This window comes from Coregonus clupeaformis, chromosome 30, assembly GCF_020615455.1.
Source record: "Coregonus clupeaformis isolate EN_2021a chromosome 30, ASM2061545v1, whole genome shotgun sequence".
Taxonomy (NCBI): Eukaryota; Metazoa; Chordata; class Actinopteri; order Salmoniformes; family Salmonidae; genus Coregonus; species Coregonus clupeaformis.
The window spans coordinates 24,655,892-24,679,173 of NC_059221.1; the positions used below are offsets into that span (position 1 = coordinate 24,655,892).

The 23,282-nt window shown below is 45.1% G+C and overlaps 1 protein-coding gene across 2 annotated transcripts in view; it reads right to left on the bottom strand.

Moving 5' to 3' along the window:
* Positions 1-23,282, bottom strand: part of LOC121546056 (GRIP1-associated protein 1) — an 89,393-nt gene that overhangs the window by 44,240 nt on the left and 21,871 nt on the right. For both annotated transcript variants that reach the window (XM_045209492.1, XM_041857061.2), the window contains exons 15-24: positions 14,765-14,899; positions 14,506-14,601; positions 13,895-14,107; positions 13,674-13,787; positions 13,015-13,092; positions 10,031-10,126; positions 9,790-9,846; positions 9,076-9,169; positions 1,887-2,020; positions 457-573 (exon numbers count right to left, since the gene is read on the bottom strand). In XM_045209492.1, coding sequence (XP_045065427.1) covers positions 457-573; positions 1,887-2,020; positions 9,076-9,169; positions 9,790-9,846; positions 10,031-10,126; positions 13,015-13,092; positions 13,674-13,787; positions 13,895-14,107; positions 14,506-14,601; positions 14,765-14,899 — 1,134 coding nt within the window. The remainder of the gene's footprint in view (positions 1-456; positions 574-1,886; positions 2,021-9,075; positions 9,170-9,789; positions 9,847-10,030; positions 10,127-13,014; positions 13,093-13,673; positions 13,788-13,894; positions 14,108-14,505; positions 14,602-14,764; positions 14,900-23,282) is intronic.

The window sequence follows — 23,282 nt, forward strand, 5'->3', positions numbered from 1 at the left end:
CACCTGTCAGCAACGGGTGTGGCTGAAATAGACGAATCCACTAGTTTAAAAGGGGTGTCCACATCATTTTGGCGATGTAGTGTATATATAGATAGTAGTATAGTATATTATACAGATTATAGTAGAGTAGTATAATAGTATATTATAAACTGGGTGGTTCGAGCCCTGAATGCTGATTGGCTGACAGCCATGGTATATCAGACCATATACCATGGGTATTTTTACTGCTCTAATTACGTTGGTAACCAGTTTATAATAGCAATAAGGCACATCGGGGTTTGTGATATATGGCCAATATACCACCGCTAAGGGCTGTGTCCAGACACTCCGAGTTGCATCGTGCTTAAGAACAGCCCTTAGTCATGGTATATTGGCCATATACCACACCTCCTCGGGCCTTATTGCTTAAGTATACACTAGTATTATAACTAAGTATGAATAGCATAGAGATTCTACCTTCTCCTCCAACATCCACTTCTCCTGCTGCACCTCAGCCAGCCTCTGGAACAGCTCCCCAACCTCATCATCAGACAGGTCAGCAGGCCGCTGGGACTGGGGGCTGCTGCTGGCGGACTGGGAACACACAGGACCAGACAGCACTTTTACACCTTCCCTACAAAACATTCACTTAGAGACAGAGTCAGACAGAGCGAGAAGCTATTTTGTGCAGTTTAATATACTTATTTTTCTCTCTATCAGTGACTCAGAGCTTGACAGGTCAAACAGAACAAGCTTATCTGTGCATTAGACACAAACGAGGCAGATCTGTTCAGCACAGAACTGGAATACATATTTTATATTTTCACTGGAAACAATTGGGAGGATTCTTAATTGTATGGTTTAGATATTTCTTTCTCAGTCTTTTCCTCTCCTTGTTCTCAATAATCCATGTCCCTGGCAGAGAAACATTCAGGACATGTGTTTATTCAAAGGATTCTAATTATAGTATCCACAGTATTTATAAGCTATTAATAGCAGAGGAGCACATAAAAATGAAATGCATGTGAGCTCCCTGTTGAGGTGCCTGTCATAACTGTGGTTGCTGAAAGTTCAGCCTCTCATCTCTGCCTCAGACTGTACTGTTTGTGCAGTTACCAAGGCAATGTAAGAGGTACTGTGTTGCTGCAGACAGCATCATTGGTTCTCTTTGTGGTTCCTTACATCAAATCCTTTCTCATTATTCTATGGGTGGATTATGCAGTTCCCTAACTATTTTCCACCTCATTTGTACTCTTTACTCTCAAACATCTATCTCATCAACACTCTGCATACCATTATTTCACAAACTACATTGTATGTGCTTTGGCCAGTTCTGTGGACTACACTGCAGTCTTGGTTTCCTGTCACTAGCTGACTATTGTAGTGTACTTTGTTGGTGCTCTGATGACTGGTGTACAGTACAGTACCTTGTTGGTGCTCTGTGATGACTGGTGTAATGTACAGTACCTTGTTGGTGCTCTGTGATGACTGGTATAATGTACAGTACCTTGTTTGTGTTCTGTGATGACTGGTGTAATGTACAGTACCTTGTTGGTGCTCTGTGATGACTGGTATAATGTACAGTACCTTGTTTGTGTTCTGTGATGACTGGTGTAGACTACAGTATCTTGTTGGTGCTCTGTGATGACTGGTGTAGAGTACAGTACCTTGTTTGTGTTCTGTGATGACTGGTGTAGACTACAGTATCTTGTTGGTGCTCTGGGATGACTGGTGTAGAGTACAGTACCTTGTTTGTGTTCTGTGATGACTGGTGTAGAGTACAGTACCTTGTTGGTGTTCTGTGATGACTGGTGTAGAGTACAGTACCTTGTTGGTGCTCTGTGATGACTGGTGTAGAGTACAGTACCTTGTTTGTGTTCTGTGATGACTGGTGTAGAGTACAGTACCTTGTTTGTGTTCTGTGATGTGACTCCCTCCTTCATGATCTCCCCGTAGCTGAAGGACGAGATACTGCTGCTATCTCCCCTCTGCTGCTTAGGACTAGGAGAGCTGATCTCTGACAACACTAGCCCCTCCAGGCCTGGAACCACACACAGACACAGACACTCTCTCAACGGGGGAGTCTTACTGAGGAATTACAACCGAAGTCATTATTCTAAGTGGGAAAAAAGTAGTTACTGTTCTGTCATCAAACACCTTTTGACATTTTTTTTACGTGGTTAATATTCCCTTTCAGGACATATCAAAGCAAGGACACACTGCTGACCATTTCAACCCTCTTAAGTCTGGCTGTTTTTTTTCATAAGCTGCATTACTGTCCTCCCAACTGTAACTACAGAACATAGTCTACCACCAACATCCATTATGTGGCTTGGATAAGGAAACACAAACACAGTAATTAAGTTAGGACCCGATGCATTGTGCATAGAGGGAAGCCTCAGTCCGTAGGCACTTATGGATTTCCCATAGAAAACGAATGGCTGCTGTGGGAAGAACTTTTTGGCAGACATACAGTGGGGAGAACAAGTATTTGATACACTGCCGATTTTGCAGGTTTTCCTACTTACAAAGCATGTAGAGGTCTGTAATTTTTTATCATAGGTACACTTCAACTGTGAGAGACGGAATCTAAAACAAAAATCCTGAAAATCACATTGTATGATTTTTAAGTAATTAATTTGCATTTTATTGCATGACATAAGTATTTGATCACCTACCAACCAGTAAGAATTTCCGGCTCTCACAGACCTGTTAGTTTTTCTTTAAGAAGCCCTCCTGTTCTCCACTCATTACCTGTATTAACTGCACCTGTTTGAACTCGTTACCTGTATAAAAGACACCTGTCCACACACTCAATCAAACAGACTCCAACCTCTCCACAATGGCCAAGACCAGAGAGCTGTGTAAGGACATCAGGGATAAAATTGTAGACCTGCGCAAGGCTGGGATGGGCTACAGGACAATAGGCAAGCAGCTTGGTGAGAAGGCAACAACTGTTGGCGCAATTATTAGAAAATGGAAGAAGTTCAAGATGACGGTCAATCACCCTCGGTCTGGGGCTCCATGCAAGATCTCACCTCGTAGGGCATCAATGATCATGAGGAAGGTGAGGGATCAGCCCAGAACTACACGGCAGGACCTGGTCAATGACCTGAAGAGAGCTGGGACCACAGTCTCAAAGAAAACCATTAGTAACACACTACGCTGTCATGGATTAAAATCCTGCAGCGCACGCAAAGCCCCCCTGCTCAAGCCAGCGCATGTCCAGGCCCGTCTGAAGTTTGCCAATGACCATCTGGATGATCCAGAGGAGGAATGGGAGAAGGTCATGTGGTCTGATGAGACAAAAATAGAGCTTTTTGGTCTAAACTCCACTCGCCGTGTTTGGAGGAAGAAGAAGGATGAGTACAACCCCAAGAACACCATCCCAACCGTGAAGCATGGAGGTGGAAACATCATTCTTTGGGGATGCTTTTCTGCAAAGGGGACAGGACGACAGCACCGTATTGAGGGGAGGATGGATGGGGCCATGTATCGCGAGATCTTGGCCAACAACCTCTTCCCCTCAGTAAGAGCATTGAAGATGGGTCGTGGCTGGGTCTTCCAGCATGACAATGACCCGAAACACACAGCCAGGGCAACTAAGGAGTGGCTCCGTAAGAAGCATCTCAAGGTCCTGGAGTGGCCTAGCCAGTCTCCAGACCTGTACGCAATAGAAAATCTTTGGAGGGAGCTGAAAGTCCGTATTGCCAAAGCGACAGCCCCGAAACCTGAAGGATCTGGAGAAGGTCTGTATGGAGGAGTGGGCCAAAATCCCTGCTGCAGTGTGTGCAAACCAGGTCAAGACCTACAGGAAATGTATGATCCCTGTAATCGCAAACAAAGGTTTCTGTACCAAATATTAAGTTCTGCTTTTCTGATGTATCAAATACTTATGTCATGCAATAAAATGCAAATTAATTACTTAAAAATCATATAATGTGATTTTCTGGATTTTTGTTTTAGATTCCGTCTCTCACAGTTGAAGTGTACCTATGATAAAAATTACAGACCTCTACATGCTTTGTAAGTAGGAAAACCTGCAAAATCGGCAGTGTATCAAACACTTGTTCTCCCCACTGTATACATGTAGATATCTAATAACTTAAGGCCCTTCTGGACTGGCGTAGTGTACAGTACCCTTCTGGACTGCTGTAGTGTACAGTACCCTTCTGGACTGCTGTAGTGTACAGTACCCTTCTGGACTGGCGTAGTGTACAGTACCCTTCTGGACTGGCGTAGTGTACAGTACCCTTCTGGACTGGCGTAGTGTACAGTACCCTTCTGGACTGGCGTAGTGTACAGTACCCTTCTGGACTGGTGTAGTGTACAGTACCCTTCTGGACTGGCGTAGTGTACAGTACCCTTCTGGACTGGTGTAGTGTACAGTACCCTTCTGGACTGCTGTAGTGTACAGTACTCTTCTGGACTGGTGTAGTGTACAGTACCCTTCTGGACTGGTGTAGTGTACAGTACCCTTCTGGACTGCTGTAGTGTACAGTACCCTTCTGGACTGGCGTAGTGTACAGTACCCTTCTGGACTGCTGTAGTGTACAGTACCCTTCTGGACTGCTGTAGTGTACACTACCCTTCTGGACTGGTGTAGTGTACAGTACTCTTCTGGACACTGGACAAAGATAACGCTCCCTACTTTAAAATGTCTGATCCTCAACTTTCTGTAGAGAAACCATTAAACATTTAAGGCCAGCTAGTAAATTATACATGGCCCAAAAGAGGATTTCCCTGGCATCACCAACAACCTACGGAAAGGAAGTAAGAGTATGAATTGCTCTGTGGCACATTTTAAGAGGGGGCGCAACATAAAATATTAAGATATCTCGTTGACAGTGTGTTTGGGGTGGGGGGTGAAGGGGGTGTCCCCACAGGAGTCCATGTTTTTAATATACCACACAGGTACTGCAGTGAGGGTTGTTTTTCTGTTATAATCCTTGGAATACCTGGGATAGAATAAAGTAATCCTTCTACCCCCACCCCAAAAAAAATAAAAAATAAAAATTAATACATATTGTAAAGTGGTTGTCCCACTGGCTATCATAAGGTGAATGCACCCATTTGTAAGTCGCTCTGGATAAGAGCGTCTGCTAAATGACGTAAATGTAAATGAGGGCCACATGTTCATTTGCTTTGTAAAATAAACAGCTACATTCAGGAGGGTGTGGCATAAACACCTTGCCAGTTGGCAAGTAAATATTTAATCTACATTTTAATATCACATTTAACTAGTTCAATCAACAATGAGCTGCTCACCCACATATTTAGAAACACAAGTGTCTCTACATGCTAACGGACAATAACACCATTAGTTTCAAGCCATCATCACCATTCCTAAACATATTTCACTTCTTCAACGTCTCGAACAATTCACACGCTCAGTTGTAGATGCTGTAGGACATTAGTGTACAAAGCACCTCTTTACCTCATTATTCCCCGTCTGTGATGCGTTTCAGCTAATTTGTAGCAAACCACACCGCGGAGACGGAGGTTGTCATCTCTGCAGACTCACTTAACAGCGCTAAATGTTCCATGTCTGTGATGATGTAACATACGCTGCATCACAGTTCGGAGCATGAGAGGATATCCTTCAAACCCAGTCAACCCCCACCATACACCAACGCATATACACTACCGTTCAAAAGTTTGGGGTCACTTAGAAATGCAATTTTTTTTGTCCATTAAAATAACATCAAATTGATCAGAAATACAGTGTAGACATTGTTAATGTTGTAAATGGCTATTGTAGCTGGGGCGGTAGGTAGCTTAGTGGTTAAGAGCGTTGTGCCAGTAACTGAAAGGTCGCTGGTTCTAATCCCCGAGCCGACTAGGTGAAACATCTGTCAATGTGCCCTTGAGCAAGGCACTTAACCCTAATTGCTCCTGTAAGTCGCTCTGGATAAGTGCGTCTGCTAAATGACTAAAATGTAAATGAAAAGTTTGATTTTTAATGGAATATCTACATAGGCGTACAGAGGCCCATTATCAGAAACCATCAGTCCTGTGTTCAATGGCACGTTGTGTTTGCTAATCCAAGTTTATCATTTTAAAAGGCTAATTGATCATTAGAAAACCCTTTTGCAATTATGTTAGCACAGCTGAAAACTGTTGTACTGATTCAAGGAGCTATAAAACTGGCCTTCTTGAGACTAGTTGAGTATCTGGAGCATCAGCAATTGTGGGTTCGATTACAGGCTCAAAATGGCCAGAAACAAGCCATTTCTCAGACTGGCCAATAAAAAGAAAAGATTAAGATGGGCAGTCTGAGATATGGCTTTTTCTTTGCAACTCTGCCTAGAAGGTCAGCATCCCGGAGTCGCCTCATCACTGTTGACGTTGAGACTGGTGTTTTGCGGGTACTATTTAATGAAGCTGCCAGTTGAGGACCTGTGAGGCATCTGTTTCTCAAACTAGACACTAATGTATTTGTCCTCTTGCTCAGTTGTGCACCGAGGCCTCCCACTCCTCTTTCTATTCTGGTTAGAGCCAGTTTGCGCTGTTCTGTGAAGGGAGTAGTACACAGCGTTGTACGAGATCTTCAGTTTCTTGGCAATGTCTCGCATGGAATAGCCTTCATTTCTCAGAACAAGAATAGACTAACGAGTTTCAGAAGAAAGTTATTTGTTTCTGGCCATTTTGAGCCTGTAATCGAACCCACAACTGCTGATGCTCCAGATATTCAACTAGTCTCAAGAAGGCCAGTTTTATTGCTTCATGAATCAGCACAACAGTTTTCAGCTGTGCTAACATAATTGCAAAAGGGTTTTCTAATGATCAATTAGCCTTTTAAAATGATAAACTTGGATTAGCAAACACATCGTGCCGTTGGAACACAGGACTGATGGTTGCTGATAATGGGCCTCTGTACGCCTATGTAGATTTTCCATTAAAAAATCAGACGTTTCAAGCTACAATAGCCATTTACAACATTAATAATGTCTACACTGTATTTTTGATCAATTTGATGTTATTTTTATGGACAAAAAAAATGCTTTTCTTTTCGAAAACAAGGACATTTCTAAGTGACCCCAAACTTTTGAACGGTAGTGTACAACATCATATAGAAGATGTAGCTACAGTGCCTTCAGAAAGTATTCACACCCCTTGACTTATTATACATTGTTGTGTTACAGCCAGAATTCAAAATGGATTAGATTGATATTTTTTCTCACCCATTTACACACAATACCCCATAATAACAAAGTGAAAAAGTGTTTTTAGAAATGTTGCACATTTATTGAAATCGGAAATATCTAATTTACATAAGAATTCACAACCCTGAGTCAACACTTTATAGCATCACCTTTGGCAGCGATTACAGACGAGTCTTTCTGGGTAACTCTTTAACCCATAAGAGTCTAAGCCCCATCTAAGCCAGGGGCATTGAATAACAGATTCACTACATGGAACAACAGATAGTCCCCCCCAAAAAAATCTAAAGGAAGTTTGTTCTGAACTGTCTGTCCTATAGAAATATCAGGAAACATTTGTTATATACACATACATACATACATATACATATACATATATATATATATATATATATATATATATATGTATATGGACACACCTACTCATTCCAGGGTTTTTCTTTATTTTTACTATTTTCTACTTATAGAATCATGTAGTAACCAAAAAAGCATTAAACAAATCTAAATATATTTTATATTTGAGATTCTTCAAAGTAGCCACCCTTTGCGTTGATGACAGCTTTGCACACTCTTGGATTTCTCTTAACCAGCTGAGGAATGCCTTTCCAACAGTCTTGAAGGAGTTCCCACATATGCTGAGCACTTGTTGACTGCTTTTCCTTCACTCTGCCGTCTAACTCATCCCAAACCATCTGAATTGGGTTGAGATCAGGTGATTGTGGAGGCCAGTTCATCTGATGCAGCACTCAATCACTCTCCTGCTTGGTCAAATAGCCCTTACACAGCCTGGAGGTGAGTTTTAGGTCACTGTCCTGTTGAAAAACAAATGATAGTCCCACTAAGCGCAAACCAGATGGGATGGCGTATCGTTGCAGAATGCTGTGGTAGCCATGCTGGTTAAGTGTACCTTGAATTCTAAATAAAATCACTGACAGTGTCACCAGCAAAGCACCCCCACACCATCATACCTCCTCCTCCATGCTTCACAGCGGGAACCACACATGCGGAGGTCATCCGTTCACCTACTCTGCGTCTCACAAAGACACGGCGGTTGGAACCAAAAATCTCAGATTTGGACTCATCAGACCGATTTCCACCAGTCTAATGTCCATTGCTCGTGTTTCTTGGCCCAAGCTAGTCTCTTCTTCTTATTGGTGTCCTTTAGTAGTGGTTTCTTTGCAGCAATTCGACCATGAAGGCCTGATTCACGCAGTCTCCTCTGAACAGCTGATGTTGAGATGCGTCTGTTACTTGAACTCCGTGAAGGATTTATTTGGGCTGCAATTCTTGAGGCTTGTAACTGTAATGAACTTATCCTCTGCAGCAGAGGTAACTCTGGGTCTTCCTTTCCTGTGGCGGTCCTCATGAGAGCCAGTTTCATCATAACGCTTGATGGTTTTTGCGACTGCACTTTAAGAAACGTTCAAAGTTCTTGACATTTTCCGGATTGACTGACCTTCATGTCTTAAAGTAATGATGTACTCTCTTTGCTTATTTTAGCTGTTCTTGCCATAATATGGACTTGGTCTTTTACCAAATAGGGCTATCTTCTGTATACCACCCCTACCTTGTCACAACACAACTGATTGGCTCAAACGCATTAAGGAAAGAAAGAAATTTCACAAATTAACTTTTAACAAGGCACACCTGTTATCTGAAATGCATTCCAGGTGACTACCTCATGAAGCTGGTTGAGAGAATGCCAAGAGTGTGCAAAGCTGTCATCAAGGCAAAGGGTGGCTACTTTGAAGAATCTCAAATATAACATCTATTTTGATTTGTTTGACACTTTTTTGGGTTACTACATGATTCCATATGTGTTATTTCATAGTTTTGATGTCTTCACTATTATTCTACAATGTAGAAAATAGTTTTAAAAAATAAAGAAAAACCCTGGAATGAGTAGGTGTGTAGGTCAAGCAGGTCCTCTCACCTGTCCTGGTCTTGGTGAGGATCTCCTGTAGCCGCTCCTGTAGTTTATCTGCTCTCCTCCTCTCCAGCTGTAGCTGCCTCTTCAAGTCTTTCAGCTACAAACAATGCAACAAAGCCCATGAGAGGAGAGTACACTACTTCATTTGAAAAACACTGCAATAGATAACAGCATGCGACTCAGGGAGAGGCAAAGATAATCTTAGACAGGCATCTGATTAAGACAAAGAAAACAATCAAATAAGATGAACCATCCTACCCTGAAAATTATTTCGATTGTGGCTGGAATAGGGAGCTACAAAACCCTTACGACCCCTATGCCTTAGGCTAGCCCATATGCTTGCAATTATCTGCAGATTCTTATCATCAAGGCAGGCATCCGGTAACTGCTTGCAAAGGGGTCAAACTGGCATATAGAAAAGGCTGCCCCGATTCTACTTCTCTGGAGAAGAGTGGGTGCGGCTGAGTGAGTTGCCTGCCTACCTGCCACCTGTAAATTATAATTTAATTACAACTCTGTACTAAATGGAAGGGGCCTGACTCATCAGTTTCCCTGCTCAGATGTTAGTGGTCAGAGAAGAGAGAGAGAGGGGGGGAGAGAGCGCGAGAGAGAGAGAGAGAGGGAGTGAGAAGAGAGGGAGGGAGAGAGAGAGGGAGTGAGAAGAGAGGGAGAGAGAGAGGGAGCGAGAAGAGAAGAGAGAGAGGGTGTTCCACTTACTGCTGAACTACCTTTCTTCTCCAGGATCCTCTGGCCATCCACCGTGTCTTTAATCTCCTGAACACCACAAAGACAGGGAGAGTACATCATGGAGGCTCTAATGAGAACCATTACATGAGCACACAGGCTTTATTATACAGCTTATACTGGAAAATATGTGTACATGTATGGAACATTTCAAACTGTACTTTCCTCTGAAAATGTGATAGAAAAAGGGGAGTTTAAAGGGGGGTTAGTTTACCTGCTTCAGTTTTCCAATGGTTTCATTTTGCACATCCCTCTCCTTCTCTAGCTCCGTCAACTGCAGCTTCACACCATCTAGATCACATGCCTTTCCCTGAATGAGAAAAACAAAGAATACGTATTCAGTTTTTCTGTTATTTTCCCATATCCGATCTTAGAATCTGATGGGTTTAAAAGGTTAGAGGGAAAACATACGTTTCAACATAATAAGGTTACTATTCACACCATGCTAATGGTATATTTACAGTGATTACGAGATTAACATAAATTGGACCATTCTGAATTAATTTCATGATACTAACAAGATTTTAATTGAAACAGTGGGGGTTCAATTTCAAACACAAGCACATCACCAAACCTACCAGCCCAATTAGAGAGTTACACATAGAAGAGAAACACACATAAGAAACACTTTGAATTGCTAAATAAGTACAGTTCAATGAACATCAGGTACTCAGCAGACGAGACTAGCAATTTGAGTCATGGCTTCATCTACCAGGGCCAACTGCAGTGAACAAAGCCTACATACACTCCCAGTCAGTATTCCCCAGGGCCAACTGCAGTGAACAAAGCCTACATACACTCCCAGTCAGTATTCCCCAGGGCCAACTGCAGTGAACAAAGCCTACATACACTCCCAGTCAGTATTCCCCAGGGCCAACTGCAGTGAACAAAGCCTACATCCACTCCCAGTCAGTATTCCCCAGGGCCAACTGCAGTGAACAAAGCCTACATACACTCCCAGTCAGTATTCCCCAGGGTCAACTGCAGTGAACAAAGCCTACATCCACTCCCAGTCAGTATAGTATTCCCCTGGGCCAACTAGTGTTGTCACGATACCAGAATTTTCACTTCAATACCAGGTTTAGTCTCACGATACTCGATACCATCGCGATACTCCATACCACAACAAAGAAAATAAGGCGTATTAGCCAAAGTCACAGGATGGCACTTGATCCAGACAGATAAACTATGTTCAATCGTTGGGCAGCTTTAGAGCTCCATATCATTACATTTGAAAAATGTTATGTCTATTTGTTTTTGGGGCCATTCATTAATAAATTATACAATCAATTTGACCTTGTTTTTACCAATCTAACTACAAAACAACATAATAGTAATAATTTATTTGAATGTTACTGTAAATCTCTATTAATAAACTGGGTAAATCAAGATGTAGCCTAGGTCTATGCAAAATACAGGTGAATGCATATTATTCAATAGGAGTGTGTGCATGCATTGAGTTATTGAGCTTGTTCAAGCTGATTTCATGGGACTACAGATGGCAAACAATCCCTCCCATTTAGGATGTATTTTATTGGCAACTGCTAGGAGAACATATTCTATTGTACGATCAACAACATCTGCATAGAAGAAGCAATCTCTTCTTTTATAAAAGTGTTATAGTAATGACATCATTCGCGAGGCAGAACATGGCTGTGGAATCTGTCTTTATTGCTATGGAATCTAGTGAAAACAGTTTTTGGTGGCGGCAGAGACTAAATGAATTAATAACGTTTTGGTTGACAATCAGCTTTGAAATCAGCATATTTTGCATTATGGTTTGCATATTATCACAAACAATGTACTAGGGCATTATGGTTTGCATATTTTCACAAACAATGTACTAGGGTAGTGAATTCTGCAAGGAAAGTTAGCCTACAATTAAAGCTGGAATCTACCGGTATTGTCTTGCATTGTAAAAGTGTTCTATCCTGTATGGACATTGTACAGTAATGAACAGTTTGAACATTTTACCAGTTAAAACTCGGGACCTTATATGGTATGACGGGAATAATCTGTTGTAAAAATGTTTATTATGGGTTATTATGGGACCAGAGTTTTTTTTTTTTTTTTTATCAGGTCACATGTTGTTTTTTTTACTCCTGGAAAAAGTCCTGGCCTTGGGGAGGATGAAAGCCCTGTCAAACTGCAGCAACCTTACTGGTAGAAGGACTAGGGGGGGTTCTTATACACAGAGAAAGCAACATGATTGGACAATAAAACTCACATGGCTGAGCTTGCTTTATGCAGGTCTGCATCGCATAGTCCTGCCCTATGCAACTGTAGGCCTAATTAAAAATTTACTCACAGTCTATGTCAGATATTGTGTTTATTGATTAATTCCAGTTAATAATTTTGGATTTAAAAAGTCTAAGTAGCCTAGTCCGTTTAAATATAAAACAAATTTGATCCCATTCACATTTTCACAAACAAGTGGGCTATAAATACCCTGGCCAGAGGGACAGGAGCATAGCTAGACTATGCAGCTGCTGTTGTTGTTAGTTTACATGCAATACAGCACATCAGATCGCTAGTGTTTAGGTGTTTAGGCTGCTACATTTATGGAAGAGTTTTCGCTTGTGTCTGTCGGGAGTAATGTGTTACCAGGCTTGCTAAATAAATACCGGAGGAAAGTGGAGAGCATGCCTTGAGCTTAGTGCATTGTTCCATGAATCTGATTGGTCAAGAGCCTGCAGCAGCACTCCGATGTGAAGGACAGAGAAATTGTGCGCAAGTTCAAAAATCATGGAGGCAAATCAGTAAAAAAAAAACGGCACTTTGCCCCTCTTTTTAAAAACGGAACTTTGCGTTAATATATTGAAAAGTGCTGTGGCAAATGCCGCCTCACCACAGGTTTTCCCGGCGGCCCTGGAATGAGTAAGTGGAGCAGGCACTTTGCTCTTGGCGTTATAAAGGGGCTGTGCTGGTAGACAGACTTGATACTCTCAATCACGTGAGACATTTGACAGAAGTACTGAACGGAACAACAACTCTAGTACCGAACAGTTTTTGTTTTTCACATACAGTAACAAAGTTTCAGTATACCGTGCAACACTAAGGCCAACTGCAGTGAACAAAGCCTACATACACTCCCAGTAGGTATTCCCCTGGGCCCAGAGGAAAGTGTCTGTCTGAGTGTGTTGCTGTGTACACCACTCTGCCGTGTCTGTCTGAGATGAGGAAAACAAGTGAAACAACCTCCAGTTGGAGAGTATGTTCTTTCTGCAGCTTCTCCATGCGCTCCTGGTGCTCCAGACTGCTCCTCTCTGTGCTCTCCTGAACACAGGGAGGGACACGACATTGGAACAAGCAATCAACTAATCATCAGCACACATCTATTTTTAGAATTCTTTAACAGGCTAAACTACTGTAAATATTTAAAGCCATTAAATCGCAGTAAATGCTAGAAAACAAAACAAATCTGAGCAGAAATAAGTAAGAAGCACTAGTGACACCATGTGGTCAGTGTTACCGTGACACCATGTGGTCAGTGTTACCGTGACACCATGTGGTCAGTGTTACCGTGACACCATGTTGTCAGTGTTACCGTGACACCATGTGGTCAGTGTTACCGTGACACCATGTGGTCAGTGTTACCGTGACACCATGTGGTCAGTGTTACCGTGACACCATGTGGTCAGTGTTACCGTGACACCATGTGGTCAATATTACTCTAGGCAGTGAAGGGCGCCTCTAACTGCCAGTATTGATCACTCATTAACCTCCTCTTCAACACCATTTCTGTATGTTCATGTAAAAGCTTTAAAGTGTATAGTGGTACAACACAGCATAACTAACCCACTTCAGTAAGTACTGTAATATTCTAGTGAAAGTGAAGTTGATAGTTGCTAGTGTACCTCAGCCTCTTTGAGTCTGCGTTCGAACCAGCCCTTAGTGTTCTCCATGGACTGGACCTGGGCCTGCAGCTCTTCCACACTCTGCTGCAGACCCTCCAGCTCCTTATTGCGAGCCTAGAGGTCAAAGGTCACATTAATTCACAAGCAATGTAGCTTCTCATGTTCTCTCCCTTCTCATTGGCTCTGTGGCACTGAATCTAAATGTGTCCCACCGTCTTCACCTTCTCGTCTCGGAGCTGTGAGCGGATATCCTCCTCTGTGCGGTTCTTGTCCTCGTGGAGACTCCTCAGCTCCTTCTCATAGCGCGCCCGCACCCCCAGCACCTCCTTCTCATGCTGCAGACGCAAGTCGCTCAGCTCCTCCTTATGCCGGGACTTCTCTTTGATTATCTGGATGGCCAGTTCATCCAGCATGGCCTTCCGCTTGTCAGCTGTCTGCAGGTGGACGGAGACAGGGAGGATATCTCTGGACGTTACTACATATCTCTGACATTTATTGTGCTGATAAATGAACAATAACATTCACACTCATCCAGCACTGATTCACTCATTTTTAAACAAACCATGAGACAAATCTTTGAATCATAATCCTGAATTCATATAAATCTAACTCAAATATAACTGTGATAAGTCCAAGACTGGCACATAAGCTAATTGAAGCTGTGATGTCTATTTATGGTCTGTGACCCTGTGGGCAGAAGGAGTGGAGCTTGAGGGAGGTCAACTCAGCACTCCCACTTTCCCTGGCATACAGTAATGCCAATTACTACAGTGCCATGTGTGTACGCCTCCTGCAAGTGTCTCTCTGTCTCTCTGTGTCACAGATAGCCCACCTTTTTAGCCTCCTCCAGCTCTTGCTGTAGTCTGTCTTTCCATTGGTCCATTTCAGTCAGCTGTTCCAACAGTCTGCTGTTGGCACGGTTCACCTCCTACAGAGAAAAAGACAGCGAAAGAGAGTATAAAAATTAATTTGCAACTCCAGCTTTTTACTCCTTGACCTACAATATAAGTAATAACCACTATAAAAGTAAGGTTTATTTCAGTTGTTCTTGGAGTATGCACGCACTAGGACAATCTGATGGCCACACAAACCTGTAGCTGAGAGTTAAGGTCATCTCTCTGTGCCAGGAAGCTCTCCTGCTCTGTCCGTCTCTGCTGCAGCTCCACGTTCAGAGCCGTGTTTTGGTCACGCAAAAGGTTCATCTCCTGTGTCTTCACTGTCTGAATCTAATGACAACGCCCACCCACTAGTCAGTACACACTCAGCTCAGCCATTTTACACAGGTATTTCTAGACTTGGTTTAATGAAACATGGATCATATGGATCAGTAGGGTAGAAGTGGAGAAAGTGAGACATGAAAAGCAGATGAGCAGAAGTTGGACGACTGTGGATTAAGCTTTGTAGGGAAAACAACAAACCGTTAGTATTATTGTAAGGAGCAGCAACTAATGTGTCTGAACTATTGATATAATTACCATCCGTTAGTATGTGAAAAATGTCTTTACCTCCCTGACTTTATTCACATCAGCTTGACTTGTCATAATGGTGATGCATCATGGGTAATGGCTGGTGAGTGGTGACAATGGTAGAATGAATATTGACTAGGTTTTCGTGGGGTTTGAGCCGGGCCCGGGGTCCTGGCAGGGCGGGGGTCAGGATACTCTACCTGTTCTAGAGCGACTAGGTTAGTCCTGAGAGCATCGTTCTCAGTCAGGATACTCTACCTGTTCTAGAGCGACTAGGTTAGTCCTGAGAGCATCGTTCTCAGTCAGGATACTCTCCACCTGCTCCTGACTCACAGCACTCTGACACGCTATCTGCATCACAGCGCCACACACAGGGTAAACACAGGGGGCACCACCCAGGACAGCCAGGGAGGGAAAAAGAGGAGAGACGGAGGAAAAAGACAATGTGCAAGGTGAAGAAAAGGATACAAGAGGTGGCGATTGGCAAAACAACAATATGTATTGAAAGAGAAGGGGGAAAGGCAGTTTCCATTGATAGGATGGACGGATCATCAACGGAACAATAAAGGAAGAAGGGGTCGGGGTGAAATTACCAGAAGAGGATCAGTAAGGCACGAAAAACAGATGGCAAAGGAATTTTAAAAAATAAGGATAAATTAGGTCATGTAGAATGAAACAATGAAGAACGGTGACAGAAGCCAGATGAGAAACAGAATGTCTGCATGACGCACCAAAAATACTTGGAATAAAAAAGTACTTCCATATTGTAAAGAGAAAATGAAAAGAGAACACAACAGCAGACTCCAATGCCTTATCTTGTTGTCTATCCAAAGCAGAGTTCAAGTTAATTAAGACTTGTGACGTCTCAGAGGACATAAGTGCCAGTCATGCTAACAGCCAGGCAGGCAGGGCCCTGTGTAATTCATTGAGAGATCTAGGAGGCCTTACTAAAGTGGAAAAACAGACTGGTCCCTAATGAAGTGCACCGTGCCCACAAAGACAGCACCACTCTCTTCCAGACAACCTCTTCACACTTCGACTAATCTCTAATTATTTAGGCTGATCCTCACTCTGCCTTTTCATTAACCGTCAATTAAATGTCTCGACTTTAAGATAATTTGAACGTTAGGAAAAATATAGCATACAGTGCATTCAGAAAGTATTCAGACCCCTTGACTTTTTCCTAATTTTGTTACATTACAGCCGTCTTCTAAAATTGATTTTTTTCCTCATCAATCTACACACAATAACCAATAGGCCTCCTGTAGCTCAGTTGGTAGAGCATGGCGCTTGCAACGCCAGGGTTGTGGGTTCGATTCCCATGGGGGGCCAGTATGACAAATGTATGCACTCACTAACTGTAAGTCGCTCTGGATAAGAGCGTCTGCTAAATGACTAAAATGTAAATGACAAAGTGAAAACAGGTTTTTAGACATTTTAGCAAATATATAAAAAATTTAAAACAGAAATACCTTATTTACATACGTTTTCAGACCCTTTGCTATGAGACTTGAAATTGAGCTCAGGTACATCCTGTTTCCATTGATCATCCTTGAGATGTTTCTACAACTTGATTGGAGTCCCCCTGTGGTAAATTAAATTGATTGGACATGATTGGGAAAGGCACACACCTGTCTATACCACCGGTCAAAAGTTTTAGAACACCTACTCATTCAAGGGTTTTTCTTTTTTTTAAACTATTTTCTACATTGTAGAATAATAGTGAAGACATCAAAACTATGAAATAACAAATATGGAATCATGTAGTAACCAAAAAAGTGTTACACAAATCAAAATATATTTTATATTTGACTTTCTTCAAATAGCCACCCTTTGCCTTGATGACAGCTTTGCACACTCTTGGCATTCTCTCAACCAGCTTCATGAGGAATGCTTTTCCAACAGTCTTGAAGGAGTTCCCACATCTGCTGAGCACTGGATGGCTGCTTTTCCTTCACTCTGCGGTCCGACTCATCCCAAACTATCTAAATTTAGTTGAGGTCGGGGGATTGTGGAGGCCAGGTCATCTGATGCAGCACTCCATCGCTCTCCTTCTTGGTCAATAGCCCTTACAAAGCCTGGAGGTCATTGTCCTGTTGAAAAACAAATGCTAGTCCCACTAAGCCCAAACCAGATGGGATGGCGTATCGCTGCAGAATGCTGTGGTAGCCACGCTGGTTAAGTGTGCCTTGAATTCTAAACAAATCACAGACAGTGTCACCAGCAAAGCACCCCCACACCATAGCACCTCCTCCTCCATGCTTTACGGTGGGAAATACACATGCAGAGATCATCCGTTCACCCACACCGCGTCTCACAAAGACACAGCCGTTGGAACCAAACATCTCCAAATTGGACTCCAGACCAAAGGACAAATTTCCATCGTTCTAATGTCCATTGCTCGTGTTTCTTGGCCCAAGCAAGTCTCTTCTTCTTATTGGTGTCCTTTAGTAGTGGTTTCTTTGCAGCAATTCGACCATGAAGGCCTGATTCACACAGTCTCCTCTGAACAGTTGATGTTGAGATGTGTCTGTTACTTGAACTCTGTGAAGCATTTATTTGGGTTGCAATTTCTGAGATTGGTAACTAATGAACTTATCCTCTGCAGCAGAGGTAATTCTGGGTCTTCCATTCCTGTGGCGGAGCCAGTTTCATCATAGCGCTTGACGGTTTTTGCGATAGCACTTGAAGAAACGTTCAAAGTTCTTGAAATGTTCCGTATTGACTGACCTTCACTGTCACGGATTCTGCCGAGGCTGCTCCTCCTCCTTGTTCGGGCAGGCTTCGGCGTTCGTCGTCCCCGGAGTACTAGCTGCCACCGTTGAATGTTTCTATGTTTGATTGCTTTTGTCTGTCTGTTGCACCTGTGTCCGTTTGTGTCTAATTGTGTGTCCTATAAGTTGCCTGTTTGGTGTTGGTTAGTTTGTGTGTTGTTATTCGCCTGTCCGTTAGTGCTGCGTGTTTTTCTCTGTTTATTGTTTTATTGGTTTACGCACAGTTTGCGTAATCGCTTGCCTCTGTTTATTGTTGAGGCCGTTCATTGTATTGTGCTTTGGTTTGCACTAGTAAACTTTGTTGGACTAAGCTTCGGTGTCCTGCGCCTGACTCCCACACCACATTAACCTCAGCCATTGACAGAACAACACACCTTTATGGAGTCAGCAGGAGCAGCGGCGGCCCCCAAGTCGCTGGAGGATCGGATCAGCGACCAAGACACCATGATCCGGCAACTTGGGGCCGCCATGAACGAGGTGTCCAATACGCTGCGCCGATTGGTTACGGGAGAGGTGCCCACGCCTTCGCACACCTTACCATCACCATCGGCCAGTCCTCCTCTCCCAGCACCGGAACCCAGTGGCATTCGGCTTTCGCTCCCGAGGGCATATGATGGTTCTGCAGCCGGGTGTCAGGGGTTCCTCCTGCATGTGGAACTCTACCTGGCCACCTTACACCCGGCGCCCTCGGGATACGAGAGCGTCTCCGCCCTCATCTCCTGTCTATCCGGCAAGGCGTTGGAGTGGGCCAACGCCGAATGGAGGGGAATAGACGCCACCACCATCACCTACGCGGAGTTCTCCCGCCGCTTCAGGGCTGTGTTCGATCATCCACCTGAGGGGAAGGCGGCGGGGAGCGTCTGTTCCACCTCCGACAGGAGAAGAGGAGTGCACAGGAGTTCGCCCTGGAGTTCCGGACTCTAGCGGCGGATGCGGGGTGGAATGAGAGGGCCCTCATCGACCATTACCGGTGTAGCCTACGAGAGGACGTTCGTGCGTGAGCTGGCCTGCAGGGACACCAACCTATCCTTCGACCAGTTGGTGGACATTTCCATCCGTCTCGACACCCTGCTGGCTACCCGCGGGACGTCCCCGAGTGGGGGTCGTCCATTCCACCCTCCAGCACCTCCGAGCCGGTTCCCATGGAGCTCGGGGGTGCTGGCGCTAGGGAGAGGAGGAGAGAGAACCCGAGGGGGGCCGTCCCCTGCACCAACTGTGGCCGTGGAGGACACACTGCGGCTAGGTGCTGGGGAGGGTCTCCTGGGAGAGGGGACAACAGGTCACGCACTGGGGAGTAATTTCAGGTGAGTAGGCGTCCCACTTACCCAGAGCTCTCTGTTGGTCACTTGTGTATACCTGTGAGATTTCCACAGGTGGCACCTCATTCCCAGCATTAGGCGCTAGTAGATTCAGGCGCAGCTGGGAACTTTGTTGATCGTGAATTTTGTTATAGGTTAGGAATTCCCCTTCGGCCGGTAGAAGCCCCCTTTCCTGTTCATGCCCTAGACAGCCGGCCGCTGGGGTCGGGGTTGATCAGAGAAGTCACAGCACCACTTAAGATGACGACGCAGGGGGGTCATGAGGAGATCATTCAGTTTTATCTGATCGACTCTCCTGCGTATCCCGTGGTGCTGGGGCTTCCCTGGTTAAGCGCCCATGATCCTACCATTGCGTGGCAACAGAGGGCTCTTATGGAGTGGTCTGCCCAGTGTGTAGGGAGATGTCTAGGTGTTTCCTTAGGGGCGACCTCGGTGGAGAGTCCGAACCAAGTGCCCGCAATGCACATTCCCCCTGAATATGAGGATTTAGCACTTGTGTTCAGCAAAACGAGGGCAACACGGCTACCACCTCATAGACAGGGGGGATTGTGCGATAGATCTCCAAACAGGAGCGGCACTTCCGCGGAGCCGTGTGTATCCCCTGTCTCAAGAGGGAGACCGCGGCTATGGAGATTACATAGCCGAGTCCTTGGCACAGGGATACATACGGTCCTCCACTTCCCGGTTTCCTCGAGTTTCTTCTTTGTGAAGAAGAAGGACGTGGGGTTTGCGCCCGTGTATTGATTACCGTAGTCTCAATCAGATCACGGTTAAGTACAGTTACCCTCTTCCTCTGATTGCGACTATGACGGAGTCATTACGCGGAGCGCGGTTCTTCACAAAGTTAGATCTCAGGAGCGCGTACAATCTGGTGCGCATTAGGGAGGGGGATGAATGGAAAACAGCATTTAGCACCACCTCGGGTCATTACGAGTATCTCGTCATGCCATACGGGTTAATGAATGCTCCTTCAGTCTTCCAATCCTTTGTTGACGAGATTTTCCGGGACATGCATGGGCAGGGTGTGGTAGTATACATCGACAACATCCTAGTGTACTCTTCTACACGAGCCGAGCATGTAGCCCTGGTGCGCCGAGTGTTGAGGAGGCTGTTGGAGCATGACTTGTATGTCAAGGCAGAGAAATGCTTGTTTTTCCAGGAGTCCGTCTCCTTTTTGGGTTATCGATTGTCCGCGTCTGGTGTGAAGATAGAGGTTGACCGTGTGTCGGCCGTGCGTAATTGGCAAACTCCAACCACTGTAAAAGAGGTGCAGCAGTTTTTGGGTTTTGCTAATTACTACCGGAGGTTTATCCGGGGCTTTGGACAGGTGGCAGCTCCCATTACGTCCCTGCTAAAGGGGGGTCCGGTGCGTTTGCAGTGGTCAGCTGAGGCGGACAGGGCATTTGTTAAACTAAAGAACCTGTTCACTTCGGCTCCGGTGCTGGCGCATCCGGATCCCGCTTTACCATTCCAAGTTGAGGTAGACGCGTCCGAGGCCGGTATTGGGGCAGTCCTTTCGCAACGGTCCGGCACGCCACCTAAACTCCGCCCCTGTGCGTTCTATTCTAAGAAGCTCAGCTCGGCGGAGCGTAATTATGACGTAGGGGACAGGGAGCTGTTAGCTGTAGTCCAGGCCCTAAAGGTGTGGAGGCATTGGCTTGAGGGGGCTCAACACCCTTTCCTCATTCTGACTGACCACCGTAACCTGGAGTACATCCGGGCAGCTAGGAGACTAAACCCTCGTCAGGCTAGGTGGAACATGTTCCTAACCCGGTTTGTTTTTAAGATCACATACATCCCAGGGTCCCAGAACAGTAAGGCAGATGCCCTGTCCCGGCGGTATGACACAGAGGAGAGGTCCATTGAGCCTACTCCCATACTGCCGGAGTCTTGTCTGGTGGCTCCGGTGGTGTGGGAGGTAGATGCGGAGATCGAGCGGGCACTGCGTACCGACCCTACTCCCCCAGAGTGTCCGGTGGGGCGGACGTATGTTCCGCTCGAGGTTCGTGACCGCCTTATCTATTGGGCTCATACATCACCCTCCTCTGGACATCCAGGTATTGGCCGGACAGTGCACTGCCTTAGCGTGAAATACTGGTGGCCAACGTTAGCTAGGGATGTGAGGGTGTATGTCTCCTCCTGCTCGGTGTGCGCCCAGTGTAAGGCGCCTAGACATTTGCCCAGGGGAAAGTTACATCCCCTGCCCGTTCCACAACGACCATGGTCCCACCTCTCGGTGGATTTTGTGACAGACCTTCCCCCTCCCAGGGGAATACCACTATTTTGGTCGTTGTGGATCGGTTTTCCAAGGCCTGTCGTCTCCTCCCAATGCCGGGTCTCCCTACTGCCCTACAGACCGCTGAGGCCCTATTTACCCACGTTTTCCGGCACTATGGGGTGCCCGAGGATATAGTGTCTGACCGAGGTCCCCAGTTCACCTCCAGAGTCTGGGGGCGTTCATGGAACGCTTTGGGGGTCTCGGTGAGCCTTACCTCGGGTTACCACCCAGAGAGCAATGGGCAGGTAGAACGAGTCAACCAGGATGTGGGTAGGTTTCTGAGGTCCTATTGCCAGGGCCGGCCGGAGGAGTGGTCAAGGTATATCCCATGGGCAGAGATGGCACAGAACTCTCTCCGCCACTCCTCCACCAATCTAACACCTTTCCAGTGTGTTTTAGGGTATCAGCCGGTTCTGGCACCATGGCACGAGAGCCAGATCGAGGCTCTTGCGGTGGATGAGTGGATTCGGCGCTCGGAGGAGACGTGGGACGCTGCACATGTCCATCTGCAGCGGGCCATCCGTCGACAGAAGGCGAGCGCCGATCGCCACCGCAGTGAGGGACCGGTATACGCACCGGGAGATCGAGTCTGGCTCTCGACTCGAAACCTGCCCCTCCGCCTGCCCTGCCGGAAGCTGGGTCGGCGGTTTGTGGGGCCCTTTAAAGTCCTGAGAAGATTGAACGAGGTGTGTTACAGGTTACAACTGCCTATTGATTATAAGAATATTAACCCCTCGTTCAATCTTCTTCTTTTAATAAGGCACACGTGTTAATTGAAATATATTCTAGGTGACTACCTCATGAAGCTGGTTGAGAGAATGCCAAGAGTGTGCAAAGCTGTCATCAAGGCAAAGGGTGGCTATTTGAAGAATCTCAAATATAAAATATATTTTGATTTGTTTAACACTTTTTTGGTTACTACATGATTCCATGTGTTATTTCATAGTTATTCTACAATGTAGAAAATAGTCAAAATAAAGAAAAACCCTTGAATGAGTAGGTGTTCTAAAACTTTTGACCAGTAGTGTATATAAGGTCCCACAGTTGACAGTGCATGTCAGAGCAAAAACCATGCCATGAGGTCGAAGGAATTGTCCGTAGAGCTCAGAGGCAGGATTGTGTCAAGGCACAGATCTGGGGAAGGGTACCAAAACAATTCTGCAGCATTGAAGGTCCCCAAGAACACAGCGGCCTCCATCATTCTTAAATGGAAGAAGTTTGGAACCACCAAGACTCTTCCTTGAGCTGGCCGCCCGGCCAAACTGAGCAATCGGGGGAGAAGGGGCTTGGTCACTCTGACATGGCACCAGAGTTCCTCTGTAGAGAGAATCTTCCAGAAGGACAATCATCTATAATAATAATAATATAATATAATATGCCATTTAGCAGACGCTTTTATCCAAAGCGACTTACAGTCATGCGTGCATCATTTTTTTTGTGTATGGCCCTAAGCACACAGCCACAGCAGGAGTGGCTTCGGGACAAGAGTCTGAACCCGATCGAACATCTCTGGAGAGACCTGAAAATAGCTGTGCAGCGACGCTCCCCATCCAACCTGACAGAGCTCGAGAGGATCTGCAGAGAAGAATGGGAGAAACTCCCCAAATACAGGTGTGCTAAGCTTGTAGCGTCATACCCAAGAAGACTCGAGGCTGTAATCGCTGCCAAAGGTGCTTCAACAAAGTACTGAGTAAAGTGTCTGAATATTTATGTAAATGTCATATCAGTTTATTAATTTTTTTATATACATTTGCAAACATTTCTCAAAACCT